The following is a 19,147-nucleotide window of genomic DNA, read 5'->3' as shown; positions in this document are numbered from 1 at the left end:
CGTCTCCTGAGAAGTCCACGCCCAGAGGCTAAGGGACCGGGCACACGGCGCTATGTAAACAACGAATTGATAAAGTCCCTAAAGTTCCCACACGTGACGAGACTTACCTCGAACACCAGGTAGCATAAGACAAGCATTGAAAATTTCTTAGCATTTAATCTGAATCAACAATTGTATCAAATTTTGGTGGATTGAGTATTTGTCGACAGTACGAAGCACATGAAAAATTCAGAGACGCGAGAAAAAGTCCATGAAACAAAAACATTATATAGAATTGTAAGCAACACATCAATTACCTTGTTATGGAAAAGTTTTCTGTGGACTTGATACTAAATTCGAAAGCTTGAAAGTAACCACAATCTTGCGCACAGAATTTTTTTAATTAGCGTTTCACGCACGTTTCGACAACTAAGTTCAGAAGCTACAGCTTAATGAAGTTACTTGAGTGACCTGTAGTTTCCGATTATGACAACTCAGTCATCTTCAGTTGAAGTTCTAACTCAGTTCACCCTTAGTGTATCAAGATAACACCATCACAAACTCACTAATTATAATGAAGCTACCGTGAACAGCGTTGTACTCCAATCTCTCAGGGATGTGTATTATTGTTTATGTTACCCTCACTTATCGTAAAATATTTTAATATGGGGAGGCTCATCTGAATTGAACACATTTTGAATTTGCCAGAAAAAAAACCGTTTATATTTTCAGGTGTTTATTGAAATAAATTCACAAATCTTTCTGACTTTTTATAGTTAAAACACTAGAAACACAAACATTCTGAATTTGTCAAATCACAGAACATCAAGTTATGAGCGTTTGCCTGCTTACCAGAGCTTTTCAATCATTTAGCAAATTCTTAGAAATTGTTAGTAAATAATTATTTTAGAAGAACAATAATGAAAATCTTGTTGGGTGAATGTAATTATTCAGTTTCAGGGTTTATTGGTGATGATACCCTCTAGGAATGATCAATTATTTAACATGTAACTGTTACGCCCATATATCTACCTTGTAAGTAGATCCACATTTCCGGTAGATCTGCATTTTATATTGCCCATAGATCCACATTGCCCATAGATAAACATTGCCGATAGATCCATATTGCTCATAGATCCACATTGCAGGTAGAACCATAAATAATAATATAAGTCAAATTTTCATAAGTCAAATCTATGTTCTTCTCTAGATATTTTTAATTGGTACTCAATAGTCGTCCACCCTGTATAATGATTAATTATACACTTTATTTCTTCGAAGAAATTATAATAAAGAAATATCCCGAAACTATAATGTCGATTTCTCCAATTTTTTATAATCTGAAGTTAATAGTTCTCCAGAGTCGTTTGTATTGTGGAACTTTAAAATTGTTGTGCATAAGTTCTCTACAAATTATTTTTACTTATTTTTTTATTTATTGATGCTGTAATACCAATTTTCAGATTTGAAGTGTTCTCAGAATAGCATTCTGATTAGAATTCGATAATTATGAACCCTGTAGGTATAACCATTCTTAATTTTTTTTTCTGTTAGATTTGTTGCATAATAATTTGTTCATACTTTTGATATTCTTGTTGGGACTTCGCCCATAAAATTGTTGTAAAGGTTCAATAAATATATTATTATTATTCAATTTAATTTTATGGTTCTCCTTAATTCTATCAAAAGTATTTTAATTTCATTTTAGATCAATATCCCACTTCCTTCATTTTTTCTGAATGGAAATTCATGAGCATATTGACTCTAGAACAGCAGGACTTTCATCTTTGATTTGTTAGATTTTTCTTCGAACAGCAGAACTATCAAAACATGGAAAAAATTCCAAACAAACTGAAAATTATAAAATCAGGAGACTATCGAGATGATTGAAATGAATAATACTAATTTCTGGAAGAAGAATAGGTATCTGCTGCGTTGAATAAAAAATCATGGATAAGCGAGCAATTATTTCAGCTTTTATTTATCACACAAGTCGTGTAGTCAAAGGGCTGCTTTATCAACTCAGTGGCTTTCGTAACGTTCTCTCTGTCAAGTACGCCTTGACCATAACCACCTACTACTTTTGCATACCGCATGCCATTTATTCGCTAACCAGTTGTTGCAACAAAAAATATAAATATTGCTAATCTTTATTCCAACTTTTTCATTCTGATTCACGTATTATTCAGAACTAGACTATAGACTTGGTAGAAGAAGTTGAGCACGTACCCAATTACCTTTATTGAGGAACCTCTGATGAGATGAGCATTTATTGTACTACATAGATGCAATATTTAAATTATTGAGGTCTATATGTATATCTACAAATTTTACAATTGAGATCGTTAATTCAGATATATTTTTTTTATTTTCTTATAAAACTGAACCGGGACTTGACAGATATAAATTTATTTCTGCATTTGGTTGAATGACTTTGGCTTTGTCCTTAAAAAGATACAAATTTTAAAAAGAGGAAACCTACATAAAATTAAAACTTCAAGAGTTACCGAGAAAAAGCATGAACTAAGGAAAAATTTATGACTGAGTGGTGTAGTCTGTGACTTCATAGAACATAGAAAGAAACTATAAGTCGATGTTTCGATAACTAAATTTATCATAACATGAATTGTAATTTATTGTTCGTTGGAATTGTTGATGAGAATTCATCAACTAATAAAATTTTCAATTACGATTAACTAATTACAATTCATGAATCGTCAAATTCAGTTATGAAAACATCGACTTTTAGTTTTTGTTTTGCGTAAGTCACTGACAACCTACTCCTTAGTTCTTATTTTTCCTCGATGATCTTGAAGTTTTCATTTTAGGTATAGGGTTTGCATAAGTAACCACCTTCTTTTTATACGTAGAATTGACTGAAATAGTAAAACTATATAAATAGGTTGTAATTTGAAAATCTTAGGTAAGTTTTGATGAATTTGAGTTGTCCAAGTTCATGAACTCATAAACACATGTACATATTTTGTCCAAACCGTAAACAGTCTTATAATATCACATATTGGCGCAAAAACGAAATTGTAACAGGTTTTCTCGAATTGTCTTCAGAAATACTCAAAAAAATGTGGGTCCTCATCGCAACCATTTTTTTTTCATAATAATCTCATTAACTCATGAATCGTTGAGTTTATACCCATGTCATGCCATATTACTGAAATTGTCATCAAATAAGCTGTCTACTCGGCTGTCTAATAGTGTAATATAATAAACTGGGTGCGCCATTTGTTATAAGAAAGTAGTAGTCTCTTTCCGCTATAACCGGATTTGTTGAGGTTTGAAAATATTTTAGGGAGGAAGATCATTGACTTAAACCCCAATATGCAGATTTTCAGCACAATTTTATCATAAATATTCTAATAGGTCATCGCGGTGAATTACCCTGTATATAGAATTTGTCATCGAAAGAATCTTGGTGTGCATGTCTTTCGTAAAAAGGGAAAATGGTCTGAGTTTAATTATACACAAAAAAGGCGACAACATAGCCTTAGCTGTGTTGAAGGCATTTCCTTGCTGATTAAAATTTGATTTGCCGAATTTTTCACTGATTTCAACTTTGAATATCTTCAACAATAATGCGTTTTGCGAAAAACGATGGAAATAATTTTGTTTTTTAAAATGATTAAGCTCTTAAAGGGTGACTTTGGATTATTTCCAATTGATTTCTGTACCTTCTTATAGTTTTATTTATCTGCGAGGTTATAACTTTAAAACCATGGCATGTAGAAAAAAATTATAATTGAAGAATATGTCTCCCGGTTATAATAAAATTCTCCCGGTTATAATAAAATTCACACTAAATTTCATTTAATTCTGAATGATCAAGTGAAAGCTGAAACAAAATTTTTTGCATTTGTAAGTTTTCATCTTGCCGAATCTGGAAAAATGGTACCTAGGTAAATGAAAAAGGGGAGGAATCTATGGCTGAATTTAATGTACGCCTTTAAGACTGACCCTGTATACGTATAGTAATGACCCTATATACGTATAGTAATAAAATATAATATGAAAAGTTGAAAACAAAATTGCCATTTGCCATCGCATTGTTACTTTTTTTGAATAATTTCCCCATTTTCCAGCTAATGTAGTTGCTGATAGACTGAGGGATTTATAATGCTGTCGAAGCAATGTGCGATGGTGGTGTAATGGTCAGCATAGTTGCCTTCCAAGCAGTTGATCCGGGTTCGATTCCCGGCCATCGCAATACTTTTTTTTATCATTTTCCGGTTAATAAATCGAATTGACTAACGGGCTTGTAATGCTCTAGAACCAACGTGCGATGGTGGTGTAATGGTCAGCATAGTTGCCTTCCAAGCAGTTGATCCGGGTTCGATTCCCGGCCATCGCAGACATTTTGGTTTCAAACAACGAAATTGCATTTAACTGATTTTTTTTCTGAAATTACTACAAGTATTTTTTGGAAAGATTTTCAGAAGCCAGGTTTAATCACATGTTATTTATTATTCAACAGATTAAAATTAGATGTAAAGTAAGATTTTGTAATATGCTACTTTTGATATAATAATAATAATCATATTTATTTTTATGATCAAAATTTACATTCAGAAAAGAAAACAAGTCAAACATAGAAAAACTAATAAAAAATGATACTTGATGATAATACAACAAAACGAACGACGAGAAGTAATTACCTGGATGATACTTTAAAAATAAGTCTTGTAAATATGGGCCTGAAAACGCTTCCTTTCGACATACAGGGTGTTAAAGTTTGAATTTTTGTACGAATGAAACTAGCCGTATGTATACCAGCAAATTTCAGCTGGATATCTTGAGAAATGCACATTCGATGGCAATAACTCTTTGAAAATATTTTTAATTTAACAATCTGTACCTATTTAAAAAAGGAAGCATTCTTTCAACCAATGCATTCGAGAACTTCTTTTTTATGTAATCGGACTATTCACCTCTTTTTCGTTTGTAGTTCCAACTTAGGAACTCCTGTAATTTTATATTCATTTTACGAATTTTTGACATCTAATAAGGTGTAAACCTTAAAGTTTTATTTTGCTAAATTTCAGCTAAGTACGTTGAGAAAAGCAGAGCTAGTAGGAAAGACCTGGATACGAGGCAAATTCTAACACCCTGTAGGTATCTTGATAACTAAGTGTTTGCGGATCCAGCATGTTTCTTCTTCTTGAAATCAATCAAATAATCAGCTTTTTATATACATTCAATTTAGGAATTTTTTTCTTCTTTGTCCACTAGGGTAGGAACTTTTTATACAACCCTAAAAATATTAATTGACTAAAAAAAACTCATAGAATAATCTGTGCTCAATATATCAGATATTGTTGCCAACCATGCCAACAAAATATTTCATTTTCATTGTATTCTATGAACTGTTTTCTTCAGAAATCACTTCAATTGACGTCTCATGTCAATCAATGAATCAACTAGTATAGAATGTTTTTCAACTCATTTTTCAATATCAACCATGTTTATGTTTTGTGGGAAATCATGGTTAACAGTAAGTACATATACAAATAAATTACCTATTAGCAATTAATACCTCATTGTTTATCATCAGGGGAGACTGAAATTTCGTGATTGCGGAAAATTATACCGTGACTTCTGCTGCGAGAGGGTCAAGGCGGACTTGGCTATAGTTGGAGTTGGGCCAGCTGGACTTTTTGGGTCATTCAGAGCTGTAGAAAATGGATTCAAGAATGTAAGTCAAACAAAAAATACTATGTGTTACCCATTTTTGCCTTCCAGTTTTTCACTAGCTGAATTTTTCATGGAACCAATTATGAATCAATCCGAATCGCCCTTCGGAGATCCTGGGAATTCCAACTTGGTGACTGAGCAATGAGCGCTGTAGATTCAGAAAAACTGATAATCCTATTGCGAATATTTTCTGATAGGGTGCCTTCTTCTAACGGGGGTTTGCTATTTTGGTGAGGTGTTTCCAACCAAGTTAGATGGATTGGGGTGCTTCATCCCGGGATCTCTAATGAATTCAGTAGTATAAAAAATCAGTGGTGTCTACCGCTTCTCTTAATAAGTCACTGGCCTAACCAGTCATCATCATGTAGCGTAGACGTAGACCTCCTTCAGGTTATTCTACGTCCTACGGTTCTGAGGCGTCTTCATCCAGTTCCCAGCAGTTCTGTTAACATCATCAATCCACCATGTTGGTTGTGTGTCTATGCTACGCTTGTCCCTTTTGTAGTCGCCACTTCAATATTCTCCTGGTCCATCTATATGACCTACCCATCTCCACTACATTCTAGCCATGTGTTCAATTATGTTTTTTTATTCTGATGGCACTGTTAGGTAGGTATTCTATCTCTTCTGTTGGTCCCAAGCATGGCTCTCTCCATGGCTTTCTTGACTAGTCTTAGTTTTTCTGCTGACGTTTTTGTTAGTATCAAATTAAATTCCCGGCGTTCAGACAATTTTTCAATTCTGGAAGGTTTTTGTTAGTGTCAGAGTTTCTGCTCCGTATGCTATTAGTTGTAGCACGTATAGTTCTTGTACTTTTCTCTTTAGACATATGGGTGAATCGCTTTTAAAAATCTCCCATAATTTGCCCAACCCAAACTCATTCTATGATGTGTATCGTGAGTTTGATTGTTCTTTTCAACTTGTATTTCATGTCCAAGGTATTTTTATAATTGTTTACCTAAATGTATCTCTTCTGTTATGAAGAGTGAATGAGAACAATGTGATGTTGTTTTGTGTCAGTACACGGTTTGTCATCATTTGGGCTTTACTTGCATTTATTTGGAGACCGACTTTCAGTGAGGCCTGTACTAATTCTTCAAGCTTCTGTTTAGAGTCGCAGATGTTCTCCGCTCAAAAACTGCCGTGAATAACTCAGACAAAATCGAATCCCCTTGTCTAACCAAAATACTATATCAATTCGACGACCGATATATAATATCATTCAAATCCAACCTGTGTACCTCGAAAAATTGAGATCTCGTGAATGTTAGATTTGCACTTGCTGAACTGTATATCAGAAAAAATCGAAATTCGTTACCACCGAATCTATCGAAGGTAGAGGGATCTTTGTGCTAACTTTTGGGCTAAAAAAAATTCAATCACCGATTTCAAAATTTTCATTCGCAAAATGCATTTGAGAACTTTCTTATCAACTTTGGTTTTGTGAACCTGTCTTTCGGTGCAAAAGTGAAAATTTCTCAAATCGCGCATTTACAAATGTGAAATTTCGAAATTTTGCATTAATGTATGACAGTAACTGCTATTTTGATAGATGGCATTCTGGATCGCAAACTCTTGTGTTAGACTTCTTTAATGACCCCATATATATTGGAATTTTCTGGTTGTTCAGGATGTTCTTGTACTTTCTCAGAACGTTTATATTTATTTTATGGCTCAGATTAGATTTTAGATTAGATTTAATTAAGGAGGTTTCGTTTCACTGCAACCTAATGGTCTATTGTGCCCCCCTTCAGAGCTATTCTCTCTACAACCCGCCTTCCAATTCCAGAGTTTTGATTAACTCCATTATCTGGGATGTCTTCAAGGAGGCTAATTCCACACTTCTATAAGTTTCGTGTCCAAGGCAGGTTTTGCGTTGGCTAGCGATGGCGAGGCATTCCGTCACCAGGTGATCCGGAGTTTCTTCCTCCTCCCCACAGAATCTGCACTCGTCGTTTTCTGTTAGACCCATTCTCATGAGGTGTTTCCTAAGGCGGCAATGCCGTGTGAAAAATCCAGTGAGGGGGTGTAGCATATTCTTACTAAGATCCAGATACTTCTTGGATCTTGTAGAGTCAAAGTTTCGAAGAAACTTTTTGGAGTGATCCGAACCAGGAAGATTCCGCCAGAGTTTTTCTCTTTCGATTACCTCATATTTTATGACTTAGTAGTCTTTCGCATTGTATTATTGAGTTGAGCATCAACTTGCTTCACTGAAGTCCAGTCTGAAGACGAGGTTCAGATTAGGAGTACGGATTGTTCTCAACCACTAACAAACCAACCGCCTGATTTAAATGTTTTTGTCTTGATTTCAGATTGTTGTGATCGATAAATATCCAACTATGGGTGGCAATTGCATTAGTTATGGTTGTATTCCAACGAAATGCCTGTTGAAGTGCTCCCACACATATCACCTGATGAAGAAAGGATTTTTTGCACTTCAAGGAATTGTCAGTGAGTTGAACAATTATATTAATCATTCTTATTGAGAGTGAATGAATCAAAATGCAATTGAAATGTTGAATGTTCTACTTTCTCCCAAGAATATTTTGCCATCAACGTTGTTTCTACAGCTATTTTTCTCCTTCAGAAATTAAATGTACAAACTAACTAAATGAAAACATGCTGGTAGCAATCCAGAGCTACAATTCTAGTTATTATACTCCACTACCTACTACTAGATAGGTACGTTTTCCTGACTTGTCTTCACTTCTTTTTACCGGTAACATTTCACTCAATAAATACCCAGGCCTAACAAGTAAAGTAAAGACACATTTTTTCTTGAAAATTCGATTTTATTCGTCAACATAATTAACATGCTTATACAACGCATATATAGGATGTTTTTTTTTCGAGATGGCGACCGATTTAACAGCTGTCAAGTGATTTATTCTCAGTTTGGTTTAGCAATTCATCATGAATAGACTCACGCCTGAACAACGCTTGCAAATAGTGCAATTTTATTTCGAAAATAATGGTTCTGTGCGGAATACGTATCGCGCACTACGTCCATTTTATTTTGTTTAGCGATGAAGCGCACTTCTGGTTGAATGGCTACGTCAACAAACAAAACTGCCGCATTTGGAGTGAAGCTAGTCCTCAAGTGTATGTCGAAACACCGTTACATCTAGAAAAACTGACAGTTTGGTGCGCTTTATGGGCTGGTGAATCATTGGTCCGTACTTCTTCAAAAACGATGATGGCCAGAACGTTACAGTCAATGGTGATCGGTATAGAGCCATGATCACTAACTTTTTCATTCCTGAATTGAACAACCACGATGTCCAGGAGCTGTGGTTCCAACAAGACGGCGCAACATGTCACACAGCTCGTGCCACAATCGATTTATTGAGAGACACGTTTGGTGACCGCCTAATTTTACGTTTTGGACCTGTGAATTGGCCTCCAAGATCTTGTGATTTAACACCGCTAGACTACTTTCTGTGGGCTATATAAAGTTATTGGTCTATGCGGATAAGCCACAAACCCTTGACCATTTGCAAGACAAAATTCGCCGTGTTATTGCCGATATACGGTCACAAATGTTGGAAAAAGTAATCGAAAATTGGACGTCCAGATTGGACTACATCTGAGCCAGCCTTGGCGGTCATATGCCAGAAATCATATTTAAAATGTAATGCCACAAGATTATCTTGCGGATAAATAAAATTCATGTTAATCGAATAATCCATCGTTGTTTTATTGTAATTTAAAGTTCTATAGCTCTAAAAAAAACACCTGTTACATACAAAGATTTTCTAACTTTTTCAATAACTTTTCTGCAGAAAGATTCGTCTTTGCTTTCTTCGGAAGCAAATTTCTTTTCCCGGAAAATTTTTGGGTTTTGAAAAAAGACTAGATCTGGAAAATAAGCTGGCTGGTCAAGAAGTAGGAAATTAAGATGGAATACCACCACGTGACTGCTTAGTTCAAAACGAAATAATAGATTTTCATGAGGTTTTCTCATAATTTCTTTCGAACTATAATCTACATTTTGGAAAGTCAATATTTGCAAGCACTGATATATTTTTGAAATATTCGTAAAAAAAAAACTACCATAACAAAAGAGTTAAAACTATAATCTTGTCAAAAAAAATAATCGACCGTCGTACAGTGTTACCCTCTACCAATTTGCTTCGAAAAGAGAAAGAAGATGAAGTGAATGTACACCGTACAAATTTCGGTCATCTCAGAACCGTCAGAGGAGAAATGAAAGGGTAACAAAGTTTGACTGATACGCGGAAAGCCATGTGATGGTAATCCCTCTTTAGATCGAATGGGTTATTCAGAAATAGTGTGACCTGTTGTGAGTAACATATTATCGATATTGCGTTGTATTAGTCGAACAATATGACGCTGAAGTCAATTAAAATTTCGTGTTTAAGAGTCTGGTTACTGAATTTTTGAGCAGCCCTTCCCGAAGAGGTCAATTCTTCTATATCTTTATATATAATTCTATAATTTTCGAATTTTGAGCCGGAATGGTCTCAAGGTCAACTTACTGGTGACAAGTCCGTCCCAAAATTCGATTCTGTTCGGCAGTCCGTAAGCACGATAACTCTCAATCGAAAATACCTTTCTAGGCAGTTCATAATTTGTTCCTGATCATTTCAAAATTACTCATTTGATCGAAATGTAATATTGGATTTAGATGAATATCAATTTCAAATTTCATGCTGATCGTTACAAAAGAATAGGTATGCAAAAAAAAAATTACCCAATATTTCCGTTATCACAAAACCGACGGTGTTGAGATTTTGTGTGTAGATTTAAAATTGTAATATCAACCTCTGCACAGAATTTCAATTTTATTATATGAGGGAGAAAAGAGAAAACAAGATAAATATTGGAAAAAGAATACCCAGTATTTCCGTGACAAGCGATAACCGATCCAGAAACATTATTTATGACCTCTTCCTTCAAATTTCTTACATTTTTTATCCATTGACCGAAAAAGTTACTCACACTACAATTTGTATCGTACGAAATGTGATCTACTGGGAATAAGGTACAAAAATTGGTCGCTATAGCTTAGTCCAATGATCATAGAAAAGTATGTTCATCATTACATGACTCACATGATGTTGGAGTCTTCAAATACGTTATTTATGAACTTTTCAGCTGATTTTCAATCTAGTAAGATAATATTGCCATGTAATTTTTGTATTTTAATATTCTTTGGGATAGGAGAAGAAACTATAACCGAATGTGTCAAATTTGCTCTGATTATCTGGTTTATTGTATCATATTATTTGTGATATTTTTTCAGCATCTGAACCTAAACTCGATCTAGACCAAATGATGAGGACGAAGGCTAAGGTGATGAAGGATCTCAGCGATTATATGCAGAATGCTTTCAAGGCGAAAGGAATAAGAATTATAAGAGGAAAGGCGACTATATGTGGTTGTAACCAACTGTCAGTAGATGGAAATGATGGAAAGAACTCAGTTGTTGAGTCTGACATTATCCTGCTAGCAACTGGATCGACATTCCGCCCACTTCCTGGCGTAGTGGTAAGCAAAAATTCTTACTACAGAAAACAGTGGTTTAGAGGCAACACCAACATGTGATTGCACAGTTCGAAACTAAATTAGAGGTAGTTCTTCTTACAAATATTTTCAATTTGCGAATTGAAAAAAAATGATAGTTTTGCTGATTTTTCGCAAAAAAATTAATGATAAGGTTTCCCTACAAATCACTGTATGTATGTAGGCTTGGTTAATCGATCGTCTAGAGGTATGATTCGATTACCTGGCTTTTCGTCTTTTTCTCCGTGACTTTGTTGGATTTGTAATAATTAAACTCTTTTCAATTATTTACATCTATTTACAAAGCCACACTTATACCGTACAAACTCAGTATTGAGAAGATCCTAATTACGTCTTAATTACAAGTTTCTCATTACGGTATTGAATTTCGTCTTTAACTCGTTTGTTGATTACTCGAAACGTCTTCGTTTATCACGTCTTCGTCGTACTTCAAGTTTTCGGTCGTCTCGTCTCTAACTCGTCTTAATTTTGTCCGGGAACCGTCTTAATTTAGTTCGCGAATCGTCTTTTCGTCTTACGTCTTAAGTTGACCGACCGAACTTGACTCGTCTTCGGCTTAAGTTGAACTGTCTCTCCCCGATTAGAACTACCCTGTCTCGAATATCGACCTCTCTTCTTTCGGCTGGACTACACCCTTAGAGGAAAGTACTATCCCCTAGTCCAATAAGAGCTTTGCCGTACCGCCCACAAAGATCTTCGCGGATTCCTGGAAATCGAATATTCCCGAAGGCCTAGAACCTGATACACAGATGTAACACATCTGGTACAACCGTATTGTTCTCGAACTCTCCCAACCCCAGTGAATCTCTTAAGTTTTACAACCGACATGACACATCTTCGACACCCCGAAGAATTACACATCCTTTTTACATTATATGTACAATAACAATTAGTTCCCTGTAAATTCATTGAAACCGTCATGCCTTCGACACTTGAAAAACTAATAGGTCTCCAAGCATCCCATTGACCATCTCAATTATTTACGGGAAACAATAACTGGATCCTACATGTATGTATTTTAGAAATAATTTTTGAAAAAAAATCAAAAGAGGCTTACTCTAATCATGTGAAAATTTTTAAAAAGACTTCCTTCCGACAAAAATTGGAACAATTTTAATATTCCTAACTTCTGCTGATCATTCAATCATTTTGGCAACACCGCACATTATTTTTGTCCCCCCTTCTCCTCTGCGCAAATATTGGCAGATCACGAGAAAGCCATGTGGTGGTTTTCCCCTCTTGAGACGGCGATTTTTACTGAAATTTGGGAGATACTGGAAAGTCCCACAGTAGATTAGAAGATTCGGGATAAAAATTGAACTTATCATTTTCCAGATAGATGAGAAGCGGATAGTTTCGTCGAATGGTGCTATGATTTTGCAAGAAGTTCCTAAGCGTATGACGGTGATTGGGGCTGGCATAATAGGTTTGGAGATGGTGAGTATTGCTGGAAACATCTGCATTTTTATTATTTGGATGGACTGAATCAAATACAATTTATCGAAACCGTTCTTTTCTCATTGTTTCCGAATAAATTCGAAAACTTAGAGTTATAAAGAACTTCCAGTCTTCTAAAATTGAACCCTTCTTAAGTCAATTAAAAGGAGGTCGAGAACCAAAACTTGAAATCAGAGGATTTTTGTTTCCTCTATACTTTTTTCCTCTTGATAGTCTAGACTATAATTTTGAGCACTATACAGATGCTATTACCAGGACTGGCAAACCGGACATTTTGGCTTGGCGCCAATTTTTTGGGGTGCAGTCAGTTAATAAAATAAGACATATTTTTTGAAACAAAAATATAAAAATATAAAAAAAAATAAAGTTACAAAGACCTATCAACTATAGTTATGAAAATACATATAGGTACTAAAATGCACCTTTAAGAAGTACGTCGTCATTTTATTGTTGACTTATATAGCGTCATTCTTTTGAACAATGCAGGACGTTTTTCATGAAATCGACACAATGACCTTTGATGAATTTGACAAGGTGATTTTAAGTTACAAAATACGCTTTCATAAGAAATTGAAACGTTGCCTGAGGGGATTACCAGAGGCACCTTCAAAGAAAACTAAGATGAATTAGGCAAAGCAGGGCGGCAACATTTTATTTTGCCGGGGCGCCAAAATGTCTGGCAGCGGCCCTGGCTATTACTGCCAAGAGCTTGATACTCAGTTATAAGATTTTAGATTACATTCTGTTCTATGCTCTCCTCAGCTTTTGTTATCAATTAGTAATAATCTAGAACTGTCTCGCCTAGAAGATGCTTCTTAGGTTGTCTAGTTATGGTCCTTGATACCGTTTGTGTCACGTGATAATTCGAAGCTAATCTCGTGGCAGATGCATGAGCTTGGTAAAAGGGGAAATTTTCATGGACGAACTATCTAACGATGCAGGTTTTCGCACAACCTACCTCACTAAACCTTACCTGCTTTTTTCAAGGTTTCCGGAATTACTTGCTTAATAAGTTCTTGACTCCTTTTTTCCACGATTTCTACCGTGTGGTTTTTTGTTCACATATGACCTTCATAAGAGAGTATCTTCTATTTGATATTTGAAATTGAATTTCACTTAATTTCTGTTCCTTTATAGTTTACCTCTGGTTCCTTGGTGATAGATTCAATGTTTCTTGGGAAGTAGAACGTCGTAACTGAATCTTTAGGCGCCCTCTATCTTTCCCCATGGAATACTTGCACATATCTGGGTGGTGGGGGGTTTGTTGGGCACTGCCACCTTGGAAATGTACCAAAAAGAAACAGTGGATTACTTCTTAATCAGGGTTGTTGCAGTCAACTAGTTTTTTAGGTCGTCATTTGGATGTTGACTTGCTTTTCAAAAATCTTCTTGGCATTTCTCTTCAGAAAGTGTGTGGCAGTTCACCATTCAAAGTCTGTGGAAGGTAATTTGGACTTCCAAAATGGTTGTTACGCCGAGATGTCTACTTTTCCTCGGGTCCCATTTTGGCGCTCTAAACCCAAGTTATACTCAAAGATTTGATAGAGTCTGAAGAAAAAAATATAGAGGAGTGTTTGTATGGTGTAAATTGTTGGAATGAATTTGTCATTGTTTTGAAAAAATGTGATTTGACTTGTTCAATGTATAGATGGCGAGAGCCATCTAGATAGATTAATGAATCTAGAAGATAAATGAAATGAATGACGTCTGTGGAACCATGACATATCCATTGCAATTCTCATAGCTCCGCCCAGCTACGCCACTAATAGAATTGCGATTGGTTAAATAAAGTCGTCGAACGCGACGGTCTTCGGAGACCGTCCGAAGAAAACGTACCCTCATGTGACCTATGTCGATATCATTCCTCGTTTAGCATTGAAATTGTATTTTTTGTTTTTAAAAATGTCTCAGGAACGTCTCCTTAGCCTTATTACGATGAGAAGTTTTCGACCTTTGAATCTGGCATTTGATTCTGTCCACCAATAAGTACTTGCTATGAATTTCATGACAGTTTATATTTTGAATTCATATCTTCAGGGTTATGTTTAAGGGAAGCATCTGGTCGGACCTTGGGTCTGAAGTGACTATAATTTCCCACGATAACTCGATTGTCGGACCGACTTTGGACAGGGACATCAAGAAGAAATACCTCAAGATATTGCAAGAACAAGGTTTGAACTTCATGTTCGAGACGAAAGTCGTGTGCGCCAGCAACTGTGATAATTGCGTGAGATATCAAACAGCGGACAAAGATGGAAAGAACAATAAAGAGGTCTGTAAACATTACGCAAAAGGGTAGACACCTTATTATTTATTTAGATAAATAAATTAGAACTATGGGTTCTGTAAATCCACCTAGCTACGTGAACGCATGAACTCATTGTTTGGCTGATGTAAATTGATTCAGTTAATGTATGAACTTTCAGTTAATACTAGAACATTATCCAAATAAATCTTTTGATAGATCTTGAGTTGACCTACAGTCCTAAGGCCCGGTGCACACATCCGACTTTTGTAGTTACTACACGGTTGCTGTGTCGTACTTGCGGCCTGTGGTACAAAGAATCAAATGGGAACATGCACACTACCCGCCGTGCCGTTGCGACGTCGTTACTGCCATCATGCGGTCGTTTTTTGGTAGCATGTCCCTCTAGGCCGTAACTGGGCCGCAGTCGTACATGCGAATCATGCGATCTCTCAGTACTCTTTTCTATATTGACCTGTGCACACATACGACTTTTGTCGTGAGTTCGCACAATGGTAGAGAGGGAATTGGATATCGAGTTCTTCATTGAAGAAACTAAAATGAGATGATGTCATCAGAAAAATTTATTGGGTAGTAGTATGTTGTTCTCATCAATTCTTCGAACAACAGGATTTTCAACAATTCATCTCTATTTCTCATGATCGGTGAGTCCGCTGGTAGCCTTTATATTTTCTTCCGAACGATTTTATCATTGTCTATAGTTATTGTGAAAGTAATAAAGTGTCTTATTCAAACTCTTAATGATAAATATTTAAATTCAATTTTTGAAACAGCTAGAGATTTCAAGATCATATGGGTGACAGTTTCGTAGAAATCATAAAAAACTGAAAAAGTTTTAAATTTTTATGATCCAACAAATACTATAATCAAATAAGTCCAGAAAGTATTACATTCACGATGCTAAATGGAAAACTAGTGCGCATTGAATTGATCCGGCTACTCAACCACGTCGGTGTAGTATGTAGTGTGCATTGAATAGGTACGACACCGCAACGGGTGTCGTAACTGCAAAAGTCGTATGTGTGCACCGGGGCTAAGGCCCGGTGCACACATCCGACATAATTCACTAAACGTGCGGGGTTCTTCAGAAAACACAGAAGTATTCATGAACAAAGGAATTTAATAATATTCTATTATCTCTTCTTTTAATTATTTTACTGGACATTTTGCTTCAGCTCGAATGTGATGTCTTAATGGTAGCTATAGGAAGAATGCCATACACCGAAGGCCTCTGTTTGGAAAGGGCTGGAATTGAGACTAATAAAGGAGGATTTATACCAATTAACAGACATTATCAGACATGTAATCCCAATTTCTATGCGGTTGGCGATATCACACCTGGTCCTATGACCGCTCACAAGGCTATAGAAGATGGTAAGTACCATATTGATAGTCGTCCATGTTTATGTTTACACAGGACATCTTCATCTTCATCTGCTAAAGTGAATTAATTAAATTGGATAAATTTCAAATATTTTTTTTCAATCTGAAGCATTATCAATGATAAAATATTTATAAACAAGCATTAGAAAGCATAGACAATACTAATAATAGTTATTTATACAACAAGTGAAAAAAAGTGAATGTTTATTGCACTCGACATGAAATTGTCCGACGAGGCCGTTAGGCCGAGGTGGACAACACGTCAAGTGCAATAAACAATTTTTGCACGAGTTGCATACAACATTTTTTCTACGTTCATGCAAAAAGCAAAAAATGTATGTATCATGGGGTGTGGTCATAGTACAGACATTTTGCTCTATGGAGGTAGACGGTTACAAATCGGATCAGTTTTGAGTAAGGAGTTATTCTCTGGAAGGCATTGTTTGTTTATCTCTGGCTGCTAACATTAATACAAAATAATATATCTTTTTAAAACGTATTGCTAATCTCACAGCATATCTGATAAATATGTAGTGGGTTTGAACGTTTATGTTTGTCAAGATGACAGCACGTTGAAGTAGAATGACAGATGAGTGCAATAAAAACTTTATTGCACTAGTGCAATAAAGAACTTCTTTTTCCACTAAATATAGTTCAATAAAGTTTTGCTTTTTGCATGAATGTAGAAAAAAGATTCTATCATATTCTCGAAATTCATTGATCGACCAGAATCAAAAATTATATTAGCGTTATTACAAATAAATTCACTGAGAAAAAATTTGATACTCAACGATCAAATTATCTTCATTTTTGGATAACTTCTCGAAAATATATCCTTATGGTTTCTTTGACTAGAGTACTAGTATAATGAAATATATTCGATGCGATGTAATTATGAATTATGTACCGGGTTTTTCACCATAATTTGACTCCCCCTTTAACTTTGTTACTAAAAGAGGTACAAAAAAATGTTTACTACAAAAGTTGCACGAAATCGACCAGTGTTTTTTAAAATGATTTCAAAAATTGAAATATATACAGATTGGGCAACATATTGATTGCAACTTCATTTTTTCTATATTTGACCATCTTTTTTTCCCCTGATTTCGAATATATAACATATCTTTGGCCTATCTCTCTTATTCTAAGTACCACAGAGTTTCACATTTTAAGAACTACCTGGCAAGCTAAGTAATCAGTTTTCAAGTGGAAGGCTGCGATACTTCAAAATGCCCTTTTTTGAGTTATCTCGTTGTTAACGATATATATGACTTACGTTTTTCATTATAAATTGGAACTCCAAAAAGGGCATTTTGAGTTATCGCAGCCTACCACTTGAAAACTGAATACTGAGCTTGCTAGCTGGTTCTTAAATTTTGAAACTCTGTGGTACTCAGAATAAGAAAAATAGGCCAAACATATGTTATATATTCGAAGTCAGGGGAACAAGTGCTAGTCAAATATAGAAAAATATGCAGGGTGTTTCATCTGAAAAAATTTAGTCACAAACAATATGTTGCCCACTCTGTATATATTTCATTTTTTGAAATCATTTTGAAAAACACTAGTCAATTTCGTGCAACTTTTGTTGAAAACATTTTTTTCTACCTCTTTTAGTAACGAAGTTAAAGGAGGGGTCAAATTATAGTGAAAAACCCGGTACATGTAGCCATAATTTGTTAAAAAATAGTTCAGGAATTATTTCAGAGGAATAATTCGCAGAGTTTTTATCAACAATTCATGGCTATTCCTATGAAACGAAATAATATAAGGAGGTTATTTTATATCATTTGTTTGATAACCTTATTGTTTTTTTTTATTGTCGATTCTATAGGAATTTTAGTGATGGATATACTAAATGGCAAGGATGTTCACATAGACTTCGATCATATTCCTCTGGCCATATACACCCATCCAGAAGTTGCTTGCGTGGGAAAAAATGAGGACCAGTTGAAGAAAGAAGGACATCCTTATCGGGTAAACAGGAATATTATGAAATTATTTTCTTCTTCTTATTCCATTCTTGACATCATGTTTTCATAATCAACATTGATGTTTTTCAGAAAAACTAATAATCACAATTGACTTTCTATACTTATATCTATATTAATTATTCTCCAAGAAAAATAAGAGATATTTCAGGTTTTACTTTGTTCGAGAAAAATGTATCTTTAATTTTAATTTACTGTGAACCTTATTGCATATCAGAATTTGAAATGTATTGTGAAAATAAAATTTAATATATGTTTTTTTTTAGGTGAAATATTTTCTTTTCTGTTGTTGTTATTTTTGGGTGATTTTTTTCCTCGAATTATGACCTATTTTCATTTTGTTATTTATAGCAACTTTGAGAATAATTATCTATCTATCTTTCTCTTATGTTGTATCCTTATTCAACTTAACTTGTGCATAACTAAACCATTGCCTGAATTTTTATATTTTAATAATCTTGACTTTTTCAGGTATCGTGGTCTACATTCGACACATGCGCAAGGGCACGGACAGATTTGAACAAAACTGGTTATATTAAAGCTCTTATTTGTACATACACAGACAGAATCTTAGGAACTCATATAATAGGAGCGCAAGCTGGGGAAATCATAAATGAAGTGACTGTGGCGCAGCAGTATGGATTAACCGCTGAGAACTTGGCTAGAGTAGTTCATGCTCACCCTACATATGCAAAAATGTTGAAGACGACATTTCTGCATTGAAATTTTTAAATGGAGCACTGAGCAAATATACAATAGAAACATCAATTTAGTATTTTTTTTTTTTATTAGAGGAAGAAATTATATTTCTTATTCA

General features: G+C 35.0%; 1 protein-coding gene and 2 non-coding genes across 4 annotated transcripts; all 3 read left to right on the top strand.

The window, feature by feature from the left end:
- The first annotated feature begins 4,125 nt into the window (after window positions 1-4,125).
- Trnag-ucc lies at window positions 4,126-4,197 on the top strand. Its single transcript has one exon. It is a non-coding gene; the product is annotated as a tRNA-Gly (tRNA).
- Window positions 4,198-4,270: 73 nt separating this feature from the next.
- Window positions 4,271-4,342, top strand: Trnag-ucc. Its single transcript has one exon. It is a non-coding gene; the product is annotated as a tRNA-Gly (tRNA).
- A 1,009-nt stretch (window positions 4,343-5,351) lies between these two features.
- On the top strand, window positions 5,352-19,098 carry LOC123682971 (dihydrolipoyl dehydrogenase, mitochondrial-like). 2 transcript variants are annotated; one of them, XM_045621830.1, is made up of 9 exons: window positions 5,352-5,482; window positions 5,543-5,683; window positions 7,998-8,136; window positions 10,952-11,196; window positions 12,568-12,669; window positions 14,741-14,962; window positions 16,132-16,330; window positions 18,183-18,316; window positions 18,802-19,098. In XM_045621830.1, the coding sequence occupies exons 1-9, from the start codon at window positions 5,390-5,392 to the stop codon at window positions 19,051-19,053; spliced, it is 1,527 nt and encodes a 508-aa protein (XP_045477786.1). In that variant the 5' UTR covers window positions 5,352-5,389; the 3' UTR covers window positions 19,054-19,098. The 2 variants fall into 2 exon arrangements, with proteins under 2 accessions (XP_045477786.1, XP_045477785.1); XM_045621829.1 differs by having other exon boundaries at window positions 18,174-18,316.
- Window positions 19,099-19,147: the final 49 nt, after the last annotated feature.

Source organism: Harmonia axyridis, chromosome 6 (genome assembly GCF_914767665.1).
Source record: "Harmonia axyridis chromosome 6, icHarAxyr1.1, whole genome shotgun sequence".
NCBI lineage: Eukaryota > Metazoa > Arthropoda > Insecta > Coleoptera > Coccinellidae > Harmonia > Harmonia axyridis.
This window is presented reverse-complemented; position numbering and strand designations above follow the sequence as displayed.